The following is a 19731-nucleotide window of genomic DNA, read 5'->3' on the forward strand; positions in this document are numbered from 1 at the left end:
CAGACGATCGTATTTCATTACGTTGCTTTTAAGCGTTTGTACGGGGTGCTTGAGATATACAGTGTAATCGAGCAAGAAATGTGTGCACTCACGCACACCCACACCAGCACGTCGCACGGTGCTACCGAAATCAGTCGTCATGCGTCGTCGTGTGGTATAAAACGTAATTTTATAATATATGAAACCGAATGCAGCGTATATTACGAAACTCAAATAACGCAACTCACGAACGTAATTTTACGTTCGTCTGGCCTCACCCTAAGTGAACTAAAAATTATTAAAGCGCTACAGACGTGCGATTGTCGCGCCATAGCTTTAACAAGCGTAATTTGAAGGTTAACTTAGCAGATCCTCATTGACTAAGTCTAAATGATGCAAAGCGCCTTTGGACAATAAATAAATCATAAAACTATCCCGTCTTTACAACCCAAAGGAGATCTTTGTCTCGGACTTGCTACGCAAGTTTTAAGCATTTACGTGACGTTCTTTAGGGTGCATACAGATCTGGCGAGTGCGCCGCGAACGCACTGCATGTGCAATGCACGCGCACTTCAAGCGCGCTCCACGCCAGTTGTTAAATACATAATGTATGTGGCAAGAGTGGCGCGCGAACAGATCACACAACTAATGTACGTGTGCAACTCACAAGCCTTTCTGATCTGTGCACACCCTTAGTGATAACACGCCTGTCCGGTTGGGCGGCTAAATTATCGATTATTCAATTTGTCGAATGCTAATTAGGTCAAGGAACATCAGAGCGATTTTTTGTGCCATTAGTGACGTATTCATACCAAAAGACGAGACTATGTTCTTTTCTGTGAAAATTGTGAAAAATCATTATAACAATTTATAACAGTTATTAACATTTGGAAACGGGAATAAACGCGTTTACATACGAGTAGGTATTTTTCACAACTACCTAGTTTCCCGACGTTTCGGCCAGGTTGCACTGGCCGTGTGGCCGTGGTGTGAAAAATACCTATTCGTATGTAAACGCGTTTGTTCCCGTTCCCAAATGTTAGTACAATGCAACAGTTATGTCTCATTTCTATGTCTGCTGTCAAGATTCTGTCCTACGATATAACTACTGAAACAATATTCACCAGCTTAGGTTATGTATGTAAGTACTCATATCAATGAAGGCATCCAGTTTTCACGAAGTCTTACACACCTTACAAGTCTAATCCGTTTAAAGGGTTGTATAGTTCACACGTAGCACAGATTATGCATATATAACCAATACAATGCCTACACAACCTATTTATGTATGATTTACGTTTCTATCTTTGTTAGCACCTGGTTATATTATCTACATTCAGATTGTAGCAAAAAGGTGGGATCGCATGAACACGATACCTACCAACTTTTTTTAGTAGCAGTAGATGTGTGAAAGAGTTCGTCCAGGGAAGTACTGCCACCTTACCTATTTCTGCCGCCAAGCAGTAATGCTCACGTTATTGCGTTACGGTTATGAAGGGTAAGGGCGCTGGTGAAATTACAGGCACATGGGACTTCTCAACTTATGTCTCAGGGTGACGGGCGCAGTGGCAGTGCCCCTAAGATCTTTGCGATTTAAAGCTTTGAGTGGCACTGCAACTGTTATGGACAGGCGTGTCGCTTACCACCGAGCGCACGACTTGTTCGTCCCGTCACTTGATATTATTAAAAAAAAAACAGATTCATTAGCATAAATAACTGAGGCGGTATATAAACGTAACATTTTGGTACAAGTTTTTGGTGGGGTGCATGAAATGCCATCCCCTTTCCGTCACCGAGGGACTTGACGTAGACTGGGCTTGGATTCCACCCCCATGTTGTGGATATTCCATAGATTCGCACGAAGCGTTACGCTTCCACATTTATATAGCCAATGGCTATGGAGTGGAATTCCCTGCCTGCAGACTTGTTGCGTGAACGTTATAACTTGGGCCTTTTCAAGGCGAGAGTTAATAGGCATTCATTAGATGCGCATGTTCCATCGTCGACCTCATTATCACTTGCCATTAGGTGAGATGATGGTAAAATGCGCACAAATTTTATAAAAAATAAAAATAAAAAAAGCTGGTTGATGGCTATTATTTGCATAAATTAATACATAATAATTTCTCCCATTCTTTTAACCTACATTAACTTTAATATTAGGCCAAATCCCCGTCGCCGTAAAACATTTATTATGTGCATGTATACAAAAATAATACTTCCGTTTATAATCCCTTGACGAGAATGTGCCGAACCTATAATAAATTAATAACATCAAAATCTGGAGGTGAATGGAATGAGATTGATGTTTTTGACCAAAATTTTGATGCTTTCGTCCAAACTCATGGTACCACGTTTTCGTTTAACTAAGGTAAACGATTCTTTTATGGGTAACTAACATATATTAAGATTACTATTTCCTTAGTTTAAAACTTACATTAAAAGTATTTTAATTGAAAAGTCATATTACAAAACTGTAGACTACGTGTTAGATAAAGATGTATGGAAAGACAAGGTGAGTCTAGATTCCACACAAATATGATTCAAAATGTATTCTATAGCATTTAAGCTTATTTGTTGTGTGAGTTTCTTGCTCGTTCTTCTCAAAGAGGTCAGCGTAGTGAACGAGCAGTAGCTTAAAAAATTACGTTTTCAAATGTAAACATTTTACCTATGGAATAAAGTTAGAGGATGGAAAAAAATAAAGGAAATAAATGATTATTTGACTTTGACAACACCATTTCCAGATTTCGTAACGGTATTCAGAATCACTTCGCCTCGTCTTCCCAATAGTCATCATTTTGTATTTTTATTTCCACTAGTTATTACGCTTTTGTATATTAGGTATTTAATTTTTATCTATATACACATGTTGAAGAAACTTACTTTTAATATTAATGTTTACGAGCTGAATAATCATGCTCTATGTACACATATGTTAGGTTTCCATTCTAGATTAAAACCATAAATTCCAACATTTATTGGAGTAAGTGCCATTGAATGTAAATTGTTCCGTGCGTCAAATAAAGAAATAAATAAAAGAGGTAACTATTGCTATTACCAAATCCGACAGCCGTGACCATATGACATATAAAGAGCTCCGAAACAGACATACGCAATTTAAATAAAACAATGTTTTGTTTCCAAGAAGAATAAGGTTTAGATATTTTTGTAAACTTTTTGACCTTTTTGCAAGACCATCTGCCCCACATAACGTAAAATACGTAATCGGATGCAAAAATCGAGCGCCACGACGCGATCGAGTATACGGCTTCATTAGATAACATACAATTCAGTCAATAGGGTAAAAATGTATACCACACCACGGATGTCAATTAAATTCTCGTTTCAAATTAACTAGGTTACAAATGTTGAAAACAAGCAGGTCAAAATCGCAGCAAATGGATATCTCTCGTTTTTGCATAGGGGGAACAGATGATAAGCAAAGTAGCAACATATGCATTTTTTTTGTTGGGAATTACGCGATACCTCTTTTACATAGTTTCCCAAAGTGGTCCCTACCGCCTAGGGGGCGTTGAAGAGACCTAAGGTGGTAGGGTCCTCGGAAGCAATTGGGGGGCGTTGATGCTGTCCAGGAGGTGTTAAGTTTATACATAATACGTGTTTTTGTTACTTGTCTACGTGGGCCAAAATTTTTGGGAACCATGATCTATTATGTCGAATGTCAATCGTTAAACGTTGTACTGCCAGAGTAGAGAAAATACTTTCTTCTCTACCGACTATAGTGCTACTAAAGTACCTAATAGTGTGCGCAATGATCGTGCTCTACATTGATAGTTCTATCTTTGTAACCGTGCTAAGGCTGCTGGTATCCACTACCCTTCTCTTGAATTTACTACAATATTAAAGTTTCTCTCTAATACAAACGTTTTCTTCAAGAGAGGCTATTCGGTTAATTAAAAATTCATATATTGAAAAATTACGTAGTGACTAATTCATAACAGTTATAAATGAGGAGAAGATAGAAGGAAAAAGAAAATGATGAAGACCAAGAATTAAGTCCTGTGAACAAATAAAAAAGAATATCAAAGTGGGCGGCTATAAGAGGTTAAAGTATGGACGAGGCTACATCGACAAGACACGCCTATGGAGTGGAATTTTCAGATTTGTTCTCTGAACGCTGTAACTTGGGTCTTTTCAAGGCGAGAGTGAATAGGCATTGTACATGCTCCATCGTCGACCTCATCGTCACTCTCCTTCAGGGTGAGACGAAGTCAAATACACACTTTTTTTTTAATATTAACAAAAGAGTGGCGCTCTTAAATAGAGTGACGATGATAAAGAATAACAATAAACACACTATCTGAGATATTCTATATAAACTGGTCAAAGTTATTAGCCACTTAAGATGCAACTGAATCATGTAATACTTAACTGTTAAGTCGTGAACACAAACAATAAAATAAAACATAAACCCGAAACATCCGAACGCTTGCCAGTATATAACACTGATATTCAATTTCACAAACTTAACAGAGAAACTTAATAGCGAAGTATATTTAATTTACAAATACATTTGCACTTTCTGATTCATTATTAAATGTGTACGTACAATAGTTGTAACGTTTCTTTCACTTATAATCATTGACTGAATTAAAAATACTGAAACTGTAGTAAGTACAGGATTTAGGGATGTATCTTTGCATAAGCGACAGCGGGTGGTATTTACAAGAGGTTAGGCGATATTAAGATGAGTTACCGGAGGAGAATCGGGAAAGACTGTTTCCCTAGATCAAAGTCGGTCATCAGATCAAGTCGATCTTCTGTTTTAAAATCAAACTGAAAGAGTTATTATCAACATATTAGGCCGAATTTCCTACGGGTGGCCGTGTTCTTCCTGCATTTTCTAGATAGACGGTTCGCTGACGCAGTGATATATGATCCCATTAAATTTGGGATTTTCTTTAAATTTGTTCTTATATGCATTCTGCTATTAATTATTTATGTTGCTATATATATATTAATTAATTTATCCTTATAAAAATCACAATATATATTAATAATAAAATATTATGGTATTATTGACAACGCAATTTTCCGTGCTTGTTCATTTATTTTTTCTTTTTACATTGTTTGTTGGCGTTGAGCTCTGCGGGCTTACTGAAAACCAGCGCTGTGGTAGGACACTGCAGCACATGCTGAGGTAAGTCCAGTGTTGGCATAACGCTACGATACAGACTATACTATACCTCTACTTTGCCTTTATAAACTAGATTTAAGTGTAATTGTGTGTTCGAAATCAAATCAAATCAAATCAAATAATTTTATTCGTCATCATGGGTACAATAAAGATGATATAACATTTATTTTAGATCGCCATGACGTACCATCAATGCATACGAATTATACTATTATTATTAATTATACTTGTCCAATACTTCCAAATAATAATAATAATAAAATAACACTAATAATTATGATTAAATAGTCACAAATCACTGATTATAGGCGTCCACCTTCACAGGACCAAGCCTTAAAATCTACAACAGTTAGGACATGAAAACAAAAGTAATTTAATTAAGATAATAATCAATGTAAATAAATCAATGTCATACAGTCACGTTTAATATTTTTTGTATGTAAACTGTTTTTAGTATGGTTTTGTGTTGTTGTATTTATGCCAATAAAAAGATGTCTATATCTATGTTAAAGGGTTTAGGTATTAAATAGTTACACCTATAAATACTATATATAGGTACTTGGTATTTTTAGTATACTATACTATAAATACCAAGTGACTAGGACAATATTGTCTAAAGAATGTGCTAATAATGTGTTACACGATATCACGATCGGATAAAGTACATCCGTACTTTATCCGATCATACACTGAAAATTGGCTAAAATACAAGTCTAAAACGAATAATTTAAAAATAAAGTATCTCTAACTTCATAATTTTTATATGGAGACTCTCTTCAAGTCCTACAGAAAACCTGCTAAATTTTGGTTTTCACATAAAGCCCTATCAGTTATTAAATTCACATTTATCACAAAATTAGCAAATTGTCCAGCGGTTTAACGATATACCTACCGCGCCGACCGCTACCCCGTCATTCGCCATCAAGCGCTGTTTGAACGTCAGACGTTCTTATTTTATTCGTATTAATTTACACCGCGTGGAAATACTCACTGAAGCACACATTGACTTACAATTATATGGACGTCGGGTCCGCGCTAAAAAGTGTCCGCACTTGTAAGGCGCTACAGAGCGCCAAACTCCGCTTTAGTCTTCATTTGTTCGACTGACAGCGCGATACTGCGATGACATTACAATTTAAATTTCGAATAGGTTGACTTGGGACATTTTTTTCGTGGTTTTTGTATTAGACCCGTCGTCCATTTATTTGTAAGTCAATGGAAGCACAGGAAAACTTTTATGTATAGGTACATAGGGCTCACTCTAAGTTTCCGGAATAGGCCACTTATATAAACAATATTTAAAAAGTAAATACAACATTTGAAAATGGAACTCTTTGGCCGTAGAATAAATACAGTTTGTTTCATCTGACTGTCACTTATTTTTACATTGTGGCGTCATTTTAGAAATTGGTTGTCTACATGGAATTAACTCGTGAAAATTTTCGTAGTATCATTTTCTACGACTTTAAGTGTACTTTAACAGCTCAGCGGGGCTTCGCTCGGCTTCAAACTGCTTTTGGCGATGAAGCACCATGCAAGACGACTATTTATAGCTGGTTTGCAGAATTCAAAGGCGGTCGTGTGAATCTCAGTGACAAATTTCGTGATGGTCGCACATCCATTGCTGTGAACAAAAAAAAATCGATGCTGTGTGCCGTATGATCAAAACAAACAGGCATATGACATACCATGAGATTCGGGCATCTTTGGGCATAGGCATGGGTCAAATACAATCAATATTACACGAACATTTGGCTGTGAAAAAGCTGTGCTCTCGGCGGATTCCACACAATTTCACTGAGGCGCAAAAAACGGATCGCGTCACTTGGTGCAATGCCATGCTTACCAGATTTAACGAAGGGGCGTCAAATTTGGTGTGGAACATAGTAACAGGTGACGAAATATGGATTTATAGTTACGATCTCAAAACAAAGCAGCAATCGAGCGAACGGGTATTTCGAGATGAGATGAAACCAACCAAAGTGGCACACGTGCAAAGTGCCTATAAGCGGATGATTGCTTCTTTTTTTAATAAAACTAGACACGTGGCTACTGTTGCTTTGGAGAATCGTTGTACCGTGAATAGTGATTGGCAAACAAATGTGTTTGCCGGAAGTTATTGACAAATTCCGTAAAAATAACCGTTAACGCCGTATCATCTTGCACCACGATAATGCCAGTTCTCACACGGCCAGACAGATAAAAATGAATTTTTGAATGAGAACAATGTTGACCTTATGAGCCATCCCGCATACAATCGCAACCTGACACCTTGTGACTTTTATTTATTTCCAAGAATTACGAACCAATTACACGGTCAACGATTTTTATCACATGAAGAGGCTGTCAAAGAGTATGAAAAATATGTTTCAGATATTGTCACGTAGGAGTGGCATAAATGTTTTCAAAATTGGTTCATTCCTATGAAAAAGTGCATTAACGCTAACGGAGAATATTTTGAGAAACAGTATATTCAGTTATAGAAATGAACATTGTGGATTTGCGAGCTTACATTTAATTGTGTGTTTATTCATTATTCATTTATTCATTAAACGTCACTATATTTCTTTTCTTTTTTTTTAATTACCTCTATGCCTAACTATGGGATGCACCCATAGTATGAAGTTGTTATTGTTGTTATTAAGCCTATGGTAGCGCTACCATTGTGAGACACGTTCTGCAGTATCAAAATTCACAGAACTTGTAAAGGATTTTGATCAATGTCATACGTTTTAACTCGCTTTCCGCTCGTCATAAGGCCATCATCCCAACTAGCTAATAAGATTAAGGTGGGTGTGGTGTGGTGTGGCGTGTCAAAGGAACCTTGCACCATTTGCTACAGACACGCTCATGTCACTTTAACTCGACTGTAAATTAACACAGTGTTTAAGAATAAAAGTAGACGAAATAGAAGAGCTCAAAAGGCTGACTGATGCGAATAAAAGTTGTTTGAGTTAGTTTAGGTAATGTCCAATATCACAATGATGACATGGTAATTCTGTCGTCCGCTAACTAAAATGCTGCTGTAAAAAAAAAATTTGAGATATTATCATAAAAAAACGATAACCCAGTTTTAGAATATTGAATTTGTTTAATGATATTTCAGCCGTGCATCAATAGGGTATACAAAACGTTCCGATATGTCGGACACGTTAACTAACTTGAACTCTTTTAATTTTCAGATTTATTTTGTGCTATTTAAAACGGATATTTGACCACTTTTCCCTTAGCCGTGTTTTAGTTACTTAAAGGCAGAATTACAGGCACATGGGACTTGTCAGCTTGTGTTTCAAGGTGCAATGCAGTGCCTCTCTTTCATACTCGATGCTCTCTTTAAAGACCACTGCTATTTAAAGCTCTATGAATGTCAATAAAATGGCGGACCATTGAAGTTACAAGTACAGATTTACAAAGATTAATTTAATTTTAAGTATATTATGAAGAAAATACGAAGAAAGAAATAGTGATGAAGAAAGTTAAAACTATATTCCTTATTTTAAACCAAATTACGAAAGAGTTTATCTTGAAAATTCCGATAATAACAAATTCATAATTATTAATACAAAGATCGAACACTCAGAAAAAACAAATCATACATCATACAAATTCATAGTTAGCTCAAATAAGAGAACTAAATTATTTAACAGAAAGTGAAAACATATTGTTGTAGAATCACAATGGAAAATATTTCATTTGAATGCCGATAATTAAACGAAGACATGGCTCAAACAGGTAATTTTCAGGTAAGTTTTTTGTACTCAATTTTGGTGACAATTTCTTTTTATTTAAATATTTGTAGAATATCATCATGAAGCGTTATTTAATATTCGAGTGTGGTACCTAACCTGAAATATTCTTTAATATTTCACGAAGACATATTCGAGTAATTAAATAATAAAAATTGTCACCAAAATTGAGTACAAAAAACTTACCTGAAAACTACACAAAGGACTTATATCCAAGCCAAAACTCTTAATAAAAATAATAACGCACACAGTCAACATAGCCCCGCGCTAGGGAAAACCCTGAGTCGCGGGTAGTGCCATGGACACATATAGACAACCACAAATTACACCCAAACTCACGAGATAAATAAATGTAGGCCATACAAATATTTATCCCGTCTCGGGAATCGAACCTGGGACCTCTGCGTGGTAGTCCGGCATGGTAACCGTTCGTAACAGGGTATATGCGGCACTGCAACTGTTAGGGACAGGCATGTCGCTTACCACTAGGCGCACGACTTGTTAGTCCCGTCACTGGGCATAATAAAAAAACGTTAAAAACTTGTCTCATAGTAATGCTTTCAGTATCCTGCATTCATAAATGTTTTCTGCGGCTGTTTTTGAAAATCAATCCCGGGACAGGTCAATGCGTAACCATAATATCTAGAACTAGTTCATTTAATAGTAAGTTAATTTAAGTATGGAGATTGTTAGCTCATCGCTAGGTGATTAAATCACGAAGTTTTTACCTAGCTATATAATCGTTTTTTGTAAAACTTTTTTAAAATTGAACCATTTAATTTAAATAATCTCAGTACAGAGTACTAAAAAAACCGACCGCAAAAGTCATTCATCCCCTAGTTTGCGGCCGTTAGTGGTGGAATAATTTCTTGAAATTTAAATGGGGCCACTAATGAGGTACCTACTCTCTTTCCAAGAAAAAAAGAATCCTCAAAATCGGTTTACAAATTATTAGAGTTACCGCGTAACATACATCCAAAATAAACCTTTTCTTTTTTTAAATTTGCATAAAAGTGACTTAGGTAAGTCTCAAGAGACTGAAAATATTAGATCGAGAAGTTTTCGAGACTGAAATGAAAGCCAAACAAAAAAGAAAACAATAAAAAGGGAATTTATATTTTTTAAATTATTTATTTATAACTGCTCACACGCAACTTCTTAACATAATGGAACAACACAATACAAGATGTATTTTAAATGAACAGTCTCAGCTTTATTATCATAAAAGCATTACTAGTAATAATTATCTTAGATACAAATAAATGTAAGTATTTTGATTATTTTAGAAGAAACCAAAATTTTTATCTTTACAATGAAACTAATTATTTCAAGGGGATATACAGAATACCCTAAAACACAATTATAGCAAGTATCTACATTTAAAAATTATTAACTAGCTTTAAAGGTACTTTTACACATCTACAAGGATCTATGTCGCAGTGGAGTAACATTTCTATAGACCTACGTCGTTGTTTATTGATATAATGCTATATTTACATTACCGCGAAAAAGAGTGGGAACGAATTTTTGTAACTACGTTGTATGTAGGAATACCTTGCATAATAATAATAAATCCCTATAAAAACCCCGCTGGACTGCCATTGATGGAGAATACCGCCTCTCCCATTTAAAAATTCAAAATTAATCTTTGGGCCAAGTGTCTAAGGGCGCGTTCAAATTAGACGATTATAGAAGAGTTGCAATCGCGCCATTACTAATTTTCATACAGTATTTAGATTTTAGTAGCAGTAGAGCTACTTGGGAAAGAGTTCGTCGAGGAAAGTACTGCCATTTTACCTATTTCTGCCGCCAAGCAGTAATGTGAGCGTTACGGAAAGCCCCCAATCTGGTTTCATCATACCTGAAGAGCAACTACCACCAGGTTGCGATCTGCGGTGGCCCGAGTAGAAGTCCTTAAATCGACTTCGCACTCAGGTAGGATACTGCAGACACGATGTGTAAACGGGGTTTCAGGGATGCTAGACAACCCAAAGTGACTGCGGTGCCCCCAACACAGTCCATGCAGCACTTACTCTTGTGCCCCTTGTAACTTTATACCTGTTCGCGGGAAGATCTCTACGCGGCCATGGACAGTGCAGTCAAGGTAGCAACGTACTTTTCACAGTCAATATAGTCTTAAAATAAAAGAAGTATCGACACGATACGAACAAGAAGAATAACAATGTGTTTACAACAAATTTTAAATTTAAGCAGGAAGAGAAGTATGGTAACTCCGTACAAAGCAACAGCACCGCTTGTATATATACGCGACCGCCACGCGCGTTTACGGTCGCACACATAGAGCTTTAGGACAATTACGTAACCCACAAATTAGATACGATACGGTAGCTGCGGGAATTCTCCACCAGACGCCCGACCAGGTTATTGGCTCGTATCAGTTTTTAAGTTAAACTATTGGCATAGAGTTAATTTTACCATGGTTACAAAACTTTGCTTCCATTCCGTTCCGCAGCAATGTAAAAAGAGCCTAACCGTTGTCAATTCGACCAATGTTTTAAGTTAAACGCCACGAAATGCAGCCCAGGCCATAAATCATTCCATCATTCTCCATTTATTTGACTACTTTTTTTCCCCGTACCATAGATTTTCTGACACAATTCATGAAATTTCCAATTTGACAATGCATCTGGATTTTCCTTCACCATAGTGCTGTATTGACTTCTTATTTCTGTCATTTTCTTAGAACAAGTCACTGCGCTCTTGTTCAAAACATTTGACGCTTCCATCCACAGGTAACTTGGAACAAATTTTGGGTTCTTAAACTTGTCCAAGTTTTCTAAATACCAGATTAATAGTTGTTCAACTTCCTCGTCTGTCCAAGGAGTAGTCGATTCTTCTTCATCAGTAATTGGTTTTGGCTCGTTAGCAATAGCAATTTTCATAATGAATTCTTTTTCAAGTATAGTTTTTAATAAATCGCCAAATTCAAACTTCTCGCCATTTACTTCATTATTTTCACTATTGAAGAACTGTTTTAAATAATTAATCTTTCTGAATAATTTTGGAGCATTTAACGAAGCCAATTTTCCTAATTCTATCCATGCGTACTTATGGTCATATTTCGGATGAAGGAATTCTTCTAAGTGTTCTGAATAATACTGCAATGCCTTTTCTACCTTCCATAAAGGTAGAGATATATCAGTATATGTAGAACGCTCTTTGAGAATCACTTCGTCATCATTGTAAGGCGGCCTTACATATTTAGGTTTTAGAGCTAAGATTTTCTTCAACAGTGGAGCATACTGATACTGCCGTTTACTTTCAGCGTCCTGCTCTTTATATCTATTTTTAAGTCTTATATACATATTTTTACATGCTCTAGGTGTGGACTCTGGAAACTTAGATCCAATCTCATTCCACATTTCTTTTGTATCTATTAGTTTTCCTTCCTGACTTTTAACATAATCGTACACATGTTTTATTAACTGTTTTTTACTTTTCATTTTCCATATTGGAAGTTTTTTACGTTCTTCTATTTTGGCATCTTGGTTGTCTTTTATTATAATACGTGCGTTGCCGATGTCCGTAAGTTCTTCTCCTTCTGGTATGACGATTATGCATTGGAAATCTTCATCTGAAAATAGACAAGATTACGTTTAGAAAGAAATCACATTATAGTCTATGAAAACTATATCAATATAGAATAAGTTACTTTGAAATATACAACAATATAAATAACACTACTGACAATACTGCATCGAGTATATAACCAGAAACAGAGACGAAATAAGGGCCATATAATCCTGGTAACACATTAGCGATACAGTTCTTATAAATATCAACTGTCGTTTGCACTGAAATATAGACAGGCCAACTATTGACCTGTGTGTTACGTCTCCATATATTCCAAAAAAAATCTGTATTTATTGTAATAAAGATAATATCTCTAACAATGTCGTACTGTTCTATTAGATGGTGTGGGAAAAAGTTAAACTGGTCGATTTGAAGTGAAACAATTGACGACACTTGTCAATTGTTTCGAATTCGGGCTGGCCAATCGGAGCGCCGTTGTCACCGTAATGATTTGGCAGAATAGTTTTCAAACAAATTAAACATTTCGTCTATATTTCTGGTTATATACTCGATGCCTAGTCGTCAACTAACTACAGACAGTACAATGGACATCGTACTTTCCTTCAATAATAATTAAAAATTCAAAATAAACAATGAATTAAAATTATTTAATATTGAAAAGCATAATGACTGCAACATTTTTAATCCGAGATGACTATGATGGGATCTGAAAAACAAACGACAGTGGTGCTCTAAAAAACGCAAAACAATAATGTGCAAAAATAAAATTGTAAATCGAAAATATATCCATTGATGGTGTATAATCCATCCGTGACAGACTCTATGAAGAAAGATGAGAACACCTTGACTCACCTTCCTGTAACTCGCTTTTGATATTCTCAGTGATCTGATCAAAAGACACATCCTGATCAACCTCCATTGGTTCCCCAGATTGCTTATTATAAATCTCTTCGAACATTTTGAAATACTTCCAATTCACCTTACACTCAGGGTTCTTAGTAATCATTGTTTTGATTTTTCTGTACGATTTTCTCAAGTCTAAGAATTTGTCTCTACATGCTGTCTTCGATTTTCCCATTTCTTCAGCCAGGGATGCCCAATTTGAAGCATCATCAGTATTATTTGTTATACTTTGGAAATGGTTAGCAAAATGATTAATTATCTGTTTAATTTCTTTGGGTACCCAGTCTTCACTGTCGTCGGACTCTAATTTACCAGTTTTAAGTTTATTTTTAATAGCCCGATAACCAAACACTTTTTTGCAAAGTGCATAGTAAGGCCATAAAATTGGTTTATCCGGCTTATCAATTTCTCTTTGAATATATGCAACATATACTTGTTTTAAGTTTCTAAATCTATGAGCACATTGTTCTGCTGATATCCCAATTTGTTTAGCTAGTACATCCCACAAGAATTGTTTCCTCCTCAGTGTTGTAGAAAACTTATCTTTGTTCTTCATGTAGTACTCTAATATTTTGATCTGTTTTGGGTCTCCAGTGCCCCGAGATCGTTTACCTGAAGCTTTATCGGGGTCATAGTCTTCGTCATCACTTACATTGTCTGATAGATCTTCCATATTATCAGATGCTTTTTTCACTGTAACAAAAAAGACATAGGTAGAGTTTTAAGATGACAAGATGCCAGCAATTCAGTTCTCAATAGGAGTCAATGCAATGGTCCTACATAAGCACTACAAATAACTTAAATGTGACATCACTTTCAGTGTGTACCGGAGTTTAAAAAAACATAATTAAATAACTCACCAGAGGCAGCTTTCTGCCCTTTTTTATTAACATCATCTACAGGTTTCTCGTAGCCTTCAAGCAATTTGGTATCCATGCCATAATCAAATACCCGATCAAAAATTTCAATATATCTCCAATCAATCTGCGAATCAGAATCTTCTTTTTTGTACTCTAAAATGCTCTTGTATAAAGTCACAAGATCTTCCCATTGTCGCCTACAATTTTGGACACTCATGCTCAATTTCTTTGCAATCGCAGCATAACAAACAAAATGACAGATAGCATCTTTAAAGATCTCAATGTTGTCATAGAAAAAATTCACCAAAATATCAATATTTTCTGTTTCCAAGGGTTCAAAACTGACATAATCTTTGGATAGCTGTTGTTCTGTTTCCTTAGAAATAATGTTGTCAAACAAAATTGCTATCGGTTTTCTAGTCCGTAAATCATATCCTCCATCTAAATACAAATGTAAATGTTCATCTCGGAGGTCATGATACTTTTGTTTACAGTCGTCAGGATTCTTATCCAACAGCCTCCCAACTTCGTTCCACAAAACACTGTTTGGAATAGTCCGATCTTGAAACTCGTCATAACAATCAAAAAAATATTTGACAAGGACAGTTTTTTCTGTATCATTCCAGTCTAAAACTAGCACTGGTGTATTCAGTTGGACATTAACCGGTGTAAGTAATTGACTATTCTGATCTTTCACTTGCTTTAAACAATATCGTTGTTGAAATTCTTCATCATCGCCAAATATATCATCAAATATACTCATATATGGCCAATTAATACTTTCTTCACCTGACTCTTTACGTTTTTCAGTCATACGAATATAATGTTGCTTAAAATTCAGAAATCTTTTATGCCAATAGTCAGCATCTTCTCCTAATTCAATTGCAATCTTTATCCAGAAGTTTTTTTGCCACAAATGATCTTTCGGAGAACGTCTTTTATGAACCAAGTAAGATGTGAGCATTTGTTCCACTTTTTTGTCACCAGCGCGAGATTTCTTTGTATATGTCGTTACTACCTCATCTGGCTGAATTGAAGACGTATTAACTCGACCTATTGAATTCTCGTCAATCACGGTCTTGACCAAACTGTCATCATGAAATGCTTGATGACACAAATCGTAATACGCCCACCTTTTATAATCACGGCTTTTGTTTTTTATCTGATCCATACGTAGCAAAGCGTACTTTCGTTTCATGTTTCTAAGTTTCAATTCACAAGCATTAGGATGTTTGCCTGTTAACATGGTTTTGCATGCAACAGTCCATAGATGCTTTTTCCTTGTTATACCATTTTGGAAGTTATCTTTATTGTCAATGTAGAATATTAAGAGTCTTCTGATTTCTTCATCAAGCCAACGTTCTTTAATGACACCTTGTTCTACAGCAACAGTTAATTCATCTTCATTGCTCACTTCAGCCTCCTCAATGATGAAGTTCTGTGAAAGTTGTTCCAGCTGACCTTCTTCAATGTTTTGTATTGTTGTGAGCACCCCTTCCTCATTTGCTCCATTTTCTGTAAATTTAGCAAAAAATATTGATGAGCGACATTTAAAATTACAGTAAATTGATTTCCTAAAAAGGTATAAAGAACATTTTTTATCAATGCTCATCATTTACGCTAGCTCAAAAATGTAGGCTGGCTTAAAATAGGTAAGTAAGTGATAGGGTTATGTAGAAGTAATATTGATCTAGCCAATTATTATAATGTTTGCAAAGTACCTTTTCATACGTAAGATCTGTGAATAAAGTAATAAAGTTTTTGATACCTAATAATGTGGCTAAATTAAAATGTAGCTATAGTTTTGAATACTCTTAAGAGTTGTAGCAATGTATTTTATTTATAGATGTATTACAAAAGCGCATAAATAATAAATGTTTGCAATCTCCCCTTTAAAATCAAAAAAATTGTTAATGGTCATATTCATGTTGATTTCAAATCACTTACTAGTGATTTGTAAATTCTATTGAACAAAATTCGTCATACATCGACATGACTTCAAGGTCAGTATTATCAATATCGAATTTCAGGAATAAATATGGTAACTGTGGTAACTGGTAATATGTTTTGGTTTGTTTACATTTATTCCAAATCGAATTTAGTTACAGTTCTAGTTAAGTTTTTATTTGGGCCTCTCTTTAATTATATAGAAAAAAACTTACCATCAACGTAAAATAAGAGAATTTCTCCATTATTCTGCACATCAGTTTTGATTGTGTATGATTGATCCATGTTAATTGAGCGTCTTTACCACAACCTATAAAAACATTGAACATACAAAAATGAATAACCACTTTACAACAACACATCACCAATAACTTACAATAGAAATATACAATGTTATGTATGTTGAATAGAAAAAAGTCACCAAATAACTCTAAGTTAACAAGGGTAACAATAGACTAGAAAACAGTAAATTAGATTTATTTTTTGACATCCTGTTTCTGTATCCTATTTTTAATGTGTTTTAGTGTGTATTATATTCTTAATATTTGTATAAGTAACAGACCTAACAAAGTTCTACAAAGAGGAGTAATTTTTAAAGTAATATCAGAGAATTAAGAAAACTTGATTGTCTAGTACTATTATATTGTACTTCTCATACACACTACATTCACCAAGCTTCGCCGTATGTGTAAAAATATTTATGGTTTAATATTATTTTTGTTTAAGTTTGTATATTTGTAACTATGTCTCTCTTCTACATACATACAGTCAACCCTGTCTTCCACTTCAGGCAGAGACCTGCACTTGTGATGCTCCTAACAAACCTCTTTCGACCTCCTATACTTGCATCAGTCTCTTTATAAATGCCTGCCTATTCTTAGTATTTTAAACCTGTCCATTTTAAGGACTTCCCTTCTGATCAAGGTATGTCATGTAGCTTCCCATGGACATTTACTCTATAGATTTGTGCCATCAATCTACTAACATTGCACCTTTCTATACAACCTAACAATCAAAGCATTATCTTTTCTAACTTGGTCACCACATCATCTGTCACACGCAACGCAATCTTACTACACTGTTCAGCATTGAGTCTTTAGAGCAACATTGCACATTTCATGCAAAGCTCTAATTTCTACGTCCTTCATCTTACTTTCATGGTATCTATATCCAATACTCACTACAGCACACTAGAGTTGAAACCAGAACACATGGTGAACACTCAAATGCTCCTTAATTGACACCTTCCAGTATCATAAAAAAAAAACCAATTGCCTGGTCTGAAACTAAGGAATTCTCTGTGGTATGAGCACCAGAGCAAGGAAATTCACGTTGGGATACTTCTCACAACACCCAGAACAGCACTAACATAGAAAAGTTAATTTCCCAATTTGGTCCTGGGCCATTCCAAAGTGACAGGCGAGACATTTTGACTCCTTTTTTCTCGAACTTTTAAGTAATTTCTCCCTAACCATTGGTTTATTGGACTGAAAATGAAAATATCATGAAGCCATATATGCAAGTCAACCGCAATTATTTATTTCCATACATTTATGACATTATTTATATTCAATATTTTTAATTTTCTAAGTGTCATGGGTGGGACTCATGACACCTGCCTATTTTGAGGTGATGGCTTCATTGCCAAGATCAAGACAAACTATTAATATTTTGTTCAGCAAGTATTTCATGGGCTAACTTGAATGTAAATTTCTATTTGATGTATACACCACATTAGTAACTTTGATAAATATTAAGGAAATTAAATTGTTTAGTTGTGACGGGTGGGACACAATTTTATGACGCGAGGGACGAATTACAATTTAATACACAGAATTAATAAAATTACACTGTTTAATATGAGATCCATCGTTAGTAAGCAAATATTTTATAATTTTTCTCTTATTAAGACATTTTAACATAGAAAAACACTACCAGAAATCAAACTTAAGACCTTCACATCCAGCACCCACACTGTAAACCGTTGGGCCACCAAGGTTCAGGCCTAAATCAGCCAATAATTGATTACTGTATTACATCTCAGGAAGTAACAATTAGTTAGTTGCTATAACTAATCTGACTGTATAGGGCAAAAACTACCTCCTGCATGCTTAATATAATAGTGTGGTATATTTTAAATATGGAGTATAAAAACACCGCGAGTGATAGAAATATCAATATTGGTAAATTGATGGATTCTACTAATGCTTTTAAACAAACTACCTACCACTCCAAACTTCATTATGGGTCTAAATTACATACACACACTTCAGTACACGTATTACTCCGATGTCGATACAACAATTTATTGGTTATGAGTATATAATTATTGATTATAAATACAGTTTCCTGAGATATAATATAAAACTTTTAATACTTTCACATAATATCCAATCTACCGGGTACACTTACCACTACCATTCGAAATCTCCGAGATTAACATCGCAGAAATTAACGAAGTGCAAAAATAAACGCATTACATTGTCATAGCCCGCACTTATTCTTGTTTATCTTAAAATACCGATTAAACACTCACCAAAACAATAAAACTGTGTTTATTTTGGTAAAATTTGACATTAGCGGCGGAATTCTTCAGATTAAAACAGAAAATCCGTCAATATTACATCCAACAAACGCAGCAATGCGTTATTCAAAACTCAGAACGCGTTTCGGTCGGCCATTTTATAAAACGAACGAACATCGAACGTTTTTGGACGAACTTCGAATGGATAGAGTTCACTTGGCAATCGCCACAGATTATAAATCGATTTTCGACGATTTTTTTGTACATACTTTTATGCGTATTTAATCTTAAATTAAAATTTGTGATACAAAATATCTCATATTATTGCGTCATACTTCGGGGCAGAACCACCTAAGCTTTGATAAATTTTTATTTTATCAAAAATATCTATAACATTTTTATAAAATTCTAGTCTTATTTAAAAAATATCTTTAGCACCTAAGTTTAGCACTAGTTTTGTCGTAAACTTTCATTCAATGTGGTTGTGCTGCGGAGCGTTCTCCACGGCAGAACCACCCATTACTTATGAAAAAAAAAATATATTTACGAGGGGAATTTTAGGACGTTTTAGTTTGCATGAAAGTCGTTGTGATCGCACTCTAAAAATATTTTATTTATATTCAAAAATACTGTATAACAGATGTTCATACATTCGAACCACTAGCAAAAATGTCGTATTTTAAAAGGAAAATCTTTTTTCTTTTGATACTTTTTATGAAAAAAATTTGCTGGACGCTTAGACAACACGAAAGTGCAATTTTGACGGCCTTATCACCTTTATAAATATAATTTTATTATATTTATGAAGGTGATAAGACTTCATAAAGAGACGAGTTTTTTTCATCCAGAAATCTGGAATTCGAAAAAAGTAATAAAATTAATATTTCGTGGTTTTAACAACTCTATGTCGTTCCTTGTTGCTATATCTATACAGGTATCTATGTATGTGGTATACCTTTTTTGATCATCTATTGATATAAATATTTAATGAGAAAAAGGGATAAAAAAACTATTATAATTTACTTAAATTTTTAATTTCCATGATAAAATCAGTCA

The 19731-nt window shown here is 34.9% G+C and overlaps 1 protein-coding gene across 2 annotated transcripts; it reads right to left on the bottom strand.

Moving 5' to 3' along the window:
* Positions 1-11107: 11107 nt before the first annotated feature.
* Positions 11108-18826, bottom strand: LOC113228186. Of its 2 annotated transcripts, none has more exons than XM_026461420.1 (5): positions 18688-18826; positions 16367-16461; positions 14205-15719; positions 13294-14037; positions 11108-12481 (listed from the first exon to the last, which is right to left on the bottom strand). In XM_026461420.1, the coding sequence occupies exons 2-5, from the start codon at positions 16434-16436 to the stop codon at positions 11448-11450; spliced, it is 3363 nt and encodes a 1120-aa protein (XP_026317205.1). In that variant the 5' UTR covers positions 16437-16461; positions 18688-18826; the 3' UTR covers positions 11108-11447. The 2 variants fall into 2 exon arrangements, with proteins under 2 accessions (XP_026317205.1, XP_026317206.1); XM_026461421.1 differs by having other exon boundaries at positions 18564-18826.
* Between the last annotated feature and the right edge of the window lie 905 nt (positions 18827-19731).

Source organism: Hyposmocoma kahamanoa, unplaced genomic scaffold (assembly GCF_003589595.1).
Source record: "Hyposmocoma kahamanoa isolate Upper Pololo Valley unplaced genomic scaffold, ASM358959v1 224, whole genome shotgun sequence".
In the NCBI taxonomy this organism is placed as follows: domain Eukaryota; kingdom Metazoa; phylum Arthropoda; class Insecta; order Lepidoptera; family Cosmopterigidae; genus Hyposmocoma; species Hyposmocoma kahamanoa.

Coding starts and splice junctions, on each gene's coding strand:
- LOC113228186 (XM_026461420.1), bottom strand. CDS start 16,436: ATGGATCAATCATACACAATCAAAACTGATGTGCAGAATAATGGAGAA. Junction 15,720..16,366: donor TCTCTTATTTTACGTTGATG/GTAAGTTTTTTT, acceptor CTAAATTTACAG/AAAATGGAGCAAATGAGGAA. Junction 14,038..14,204: donor AGGGCAGAAAGCTGCCTCTG/GTGAGTTATTTA, acceptor TTTTTGTTACAG/TGAAAAAAGCATCTGATAAT.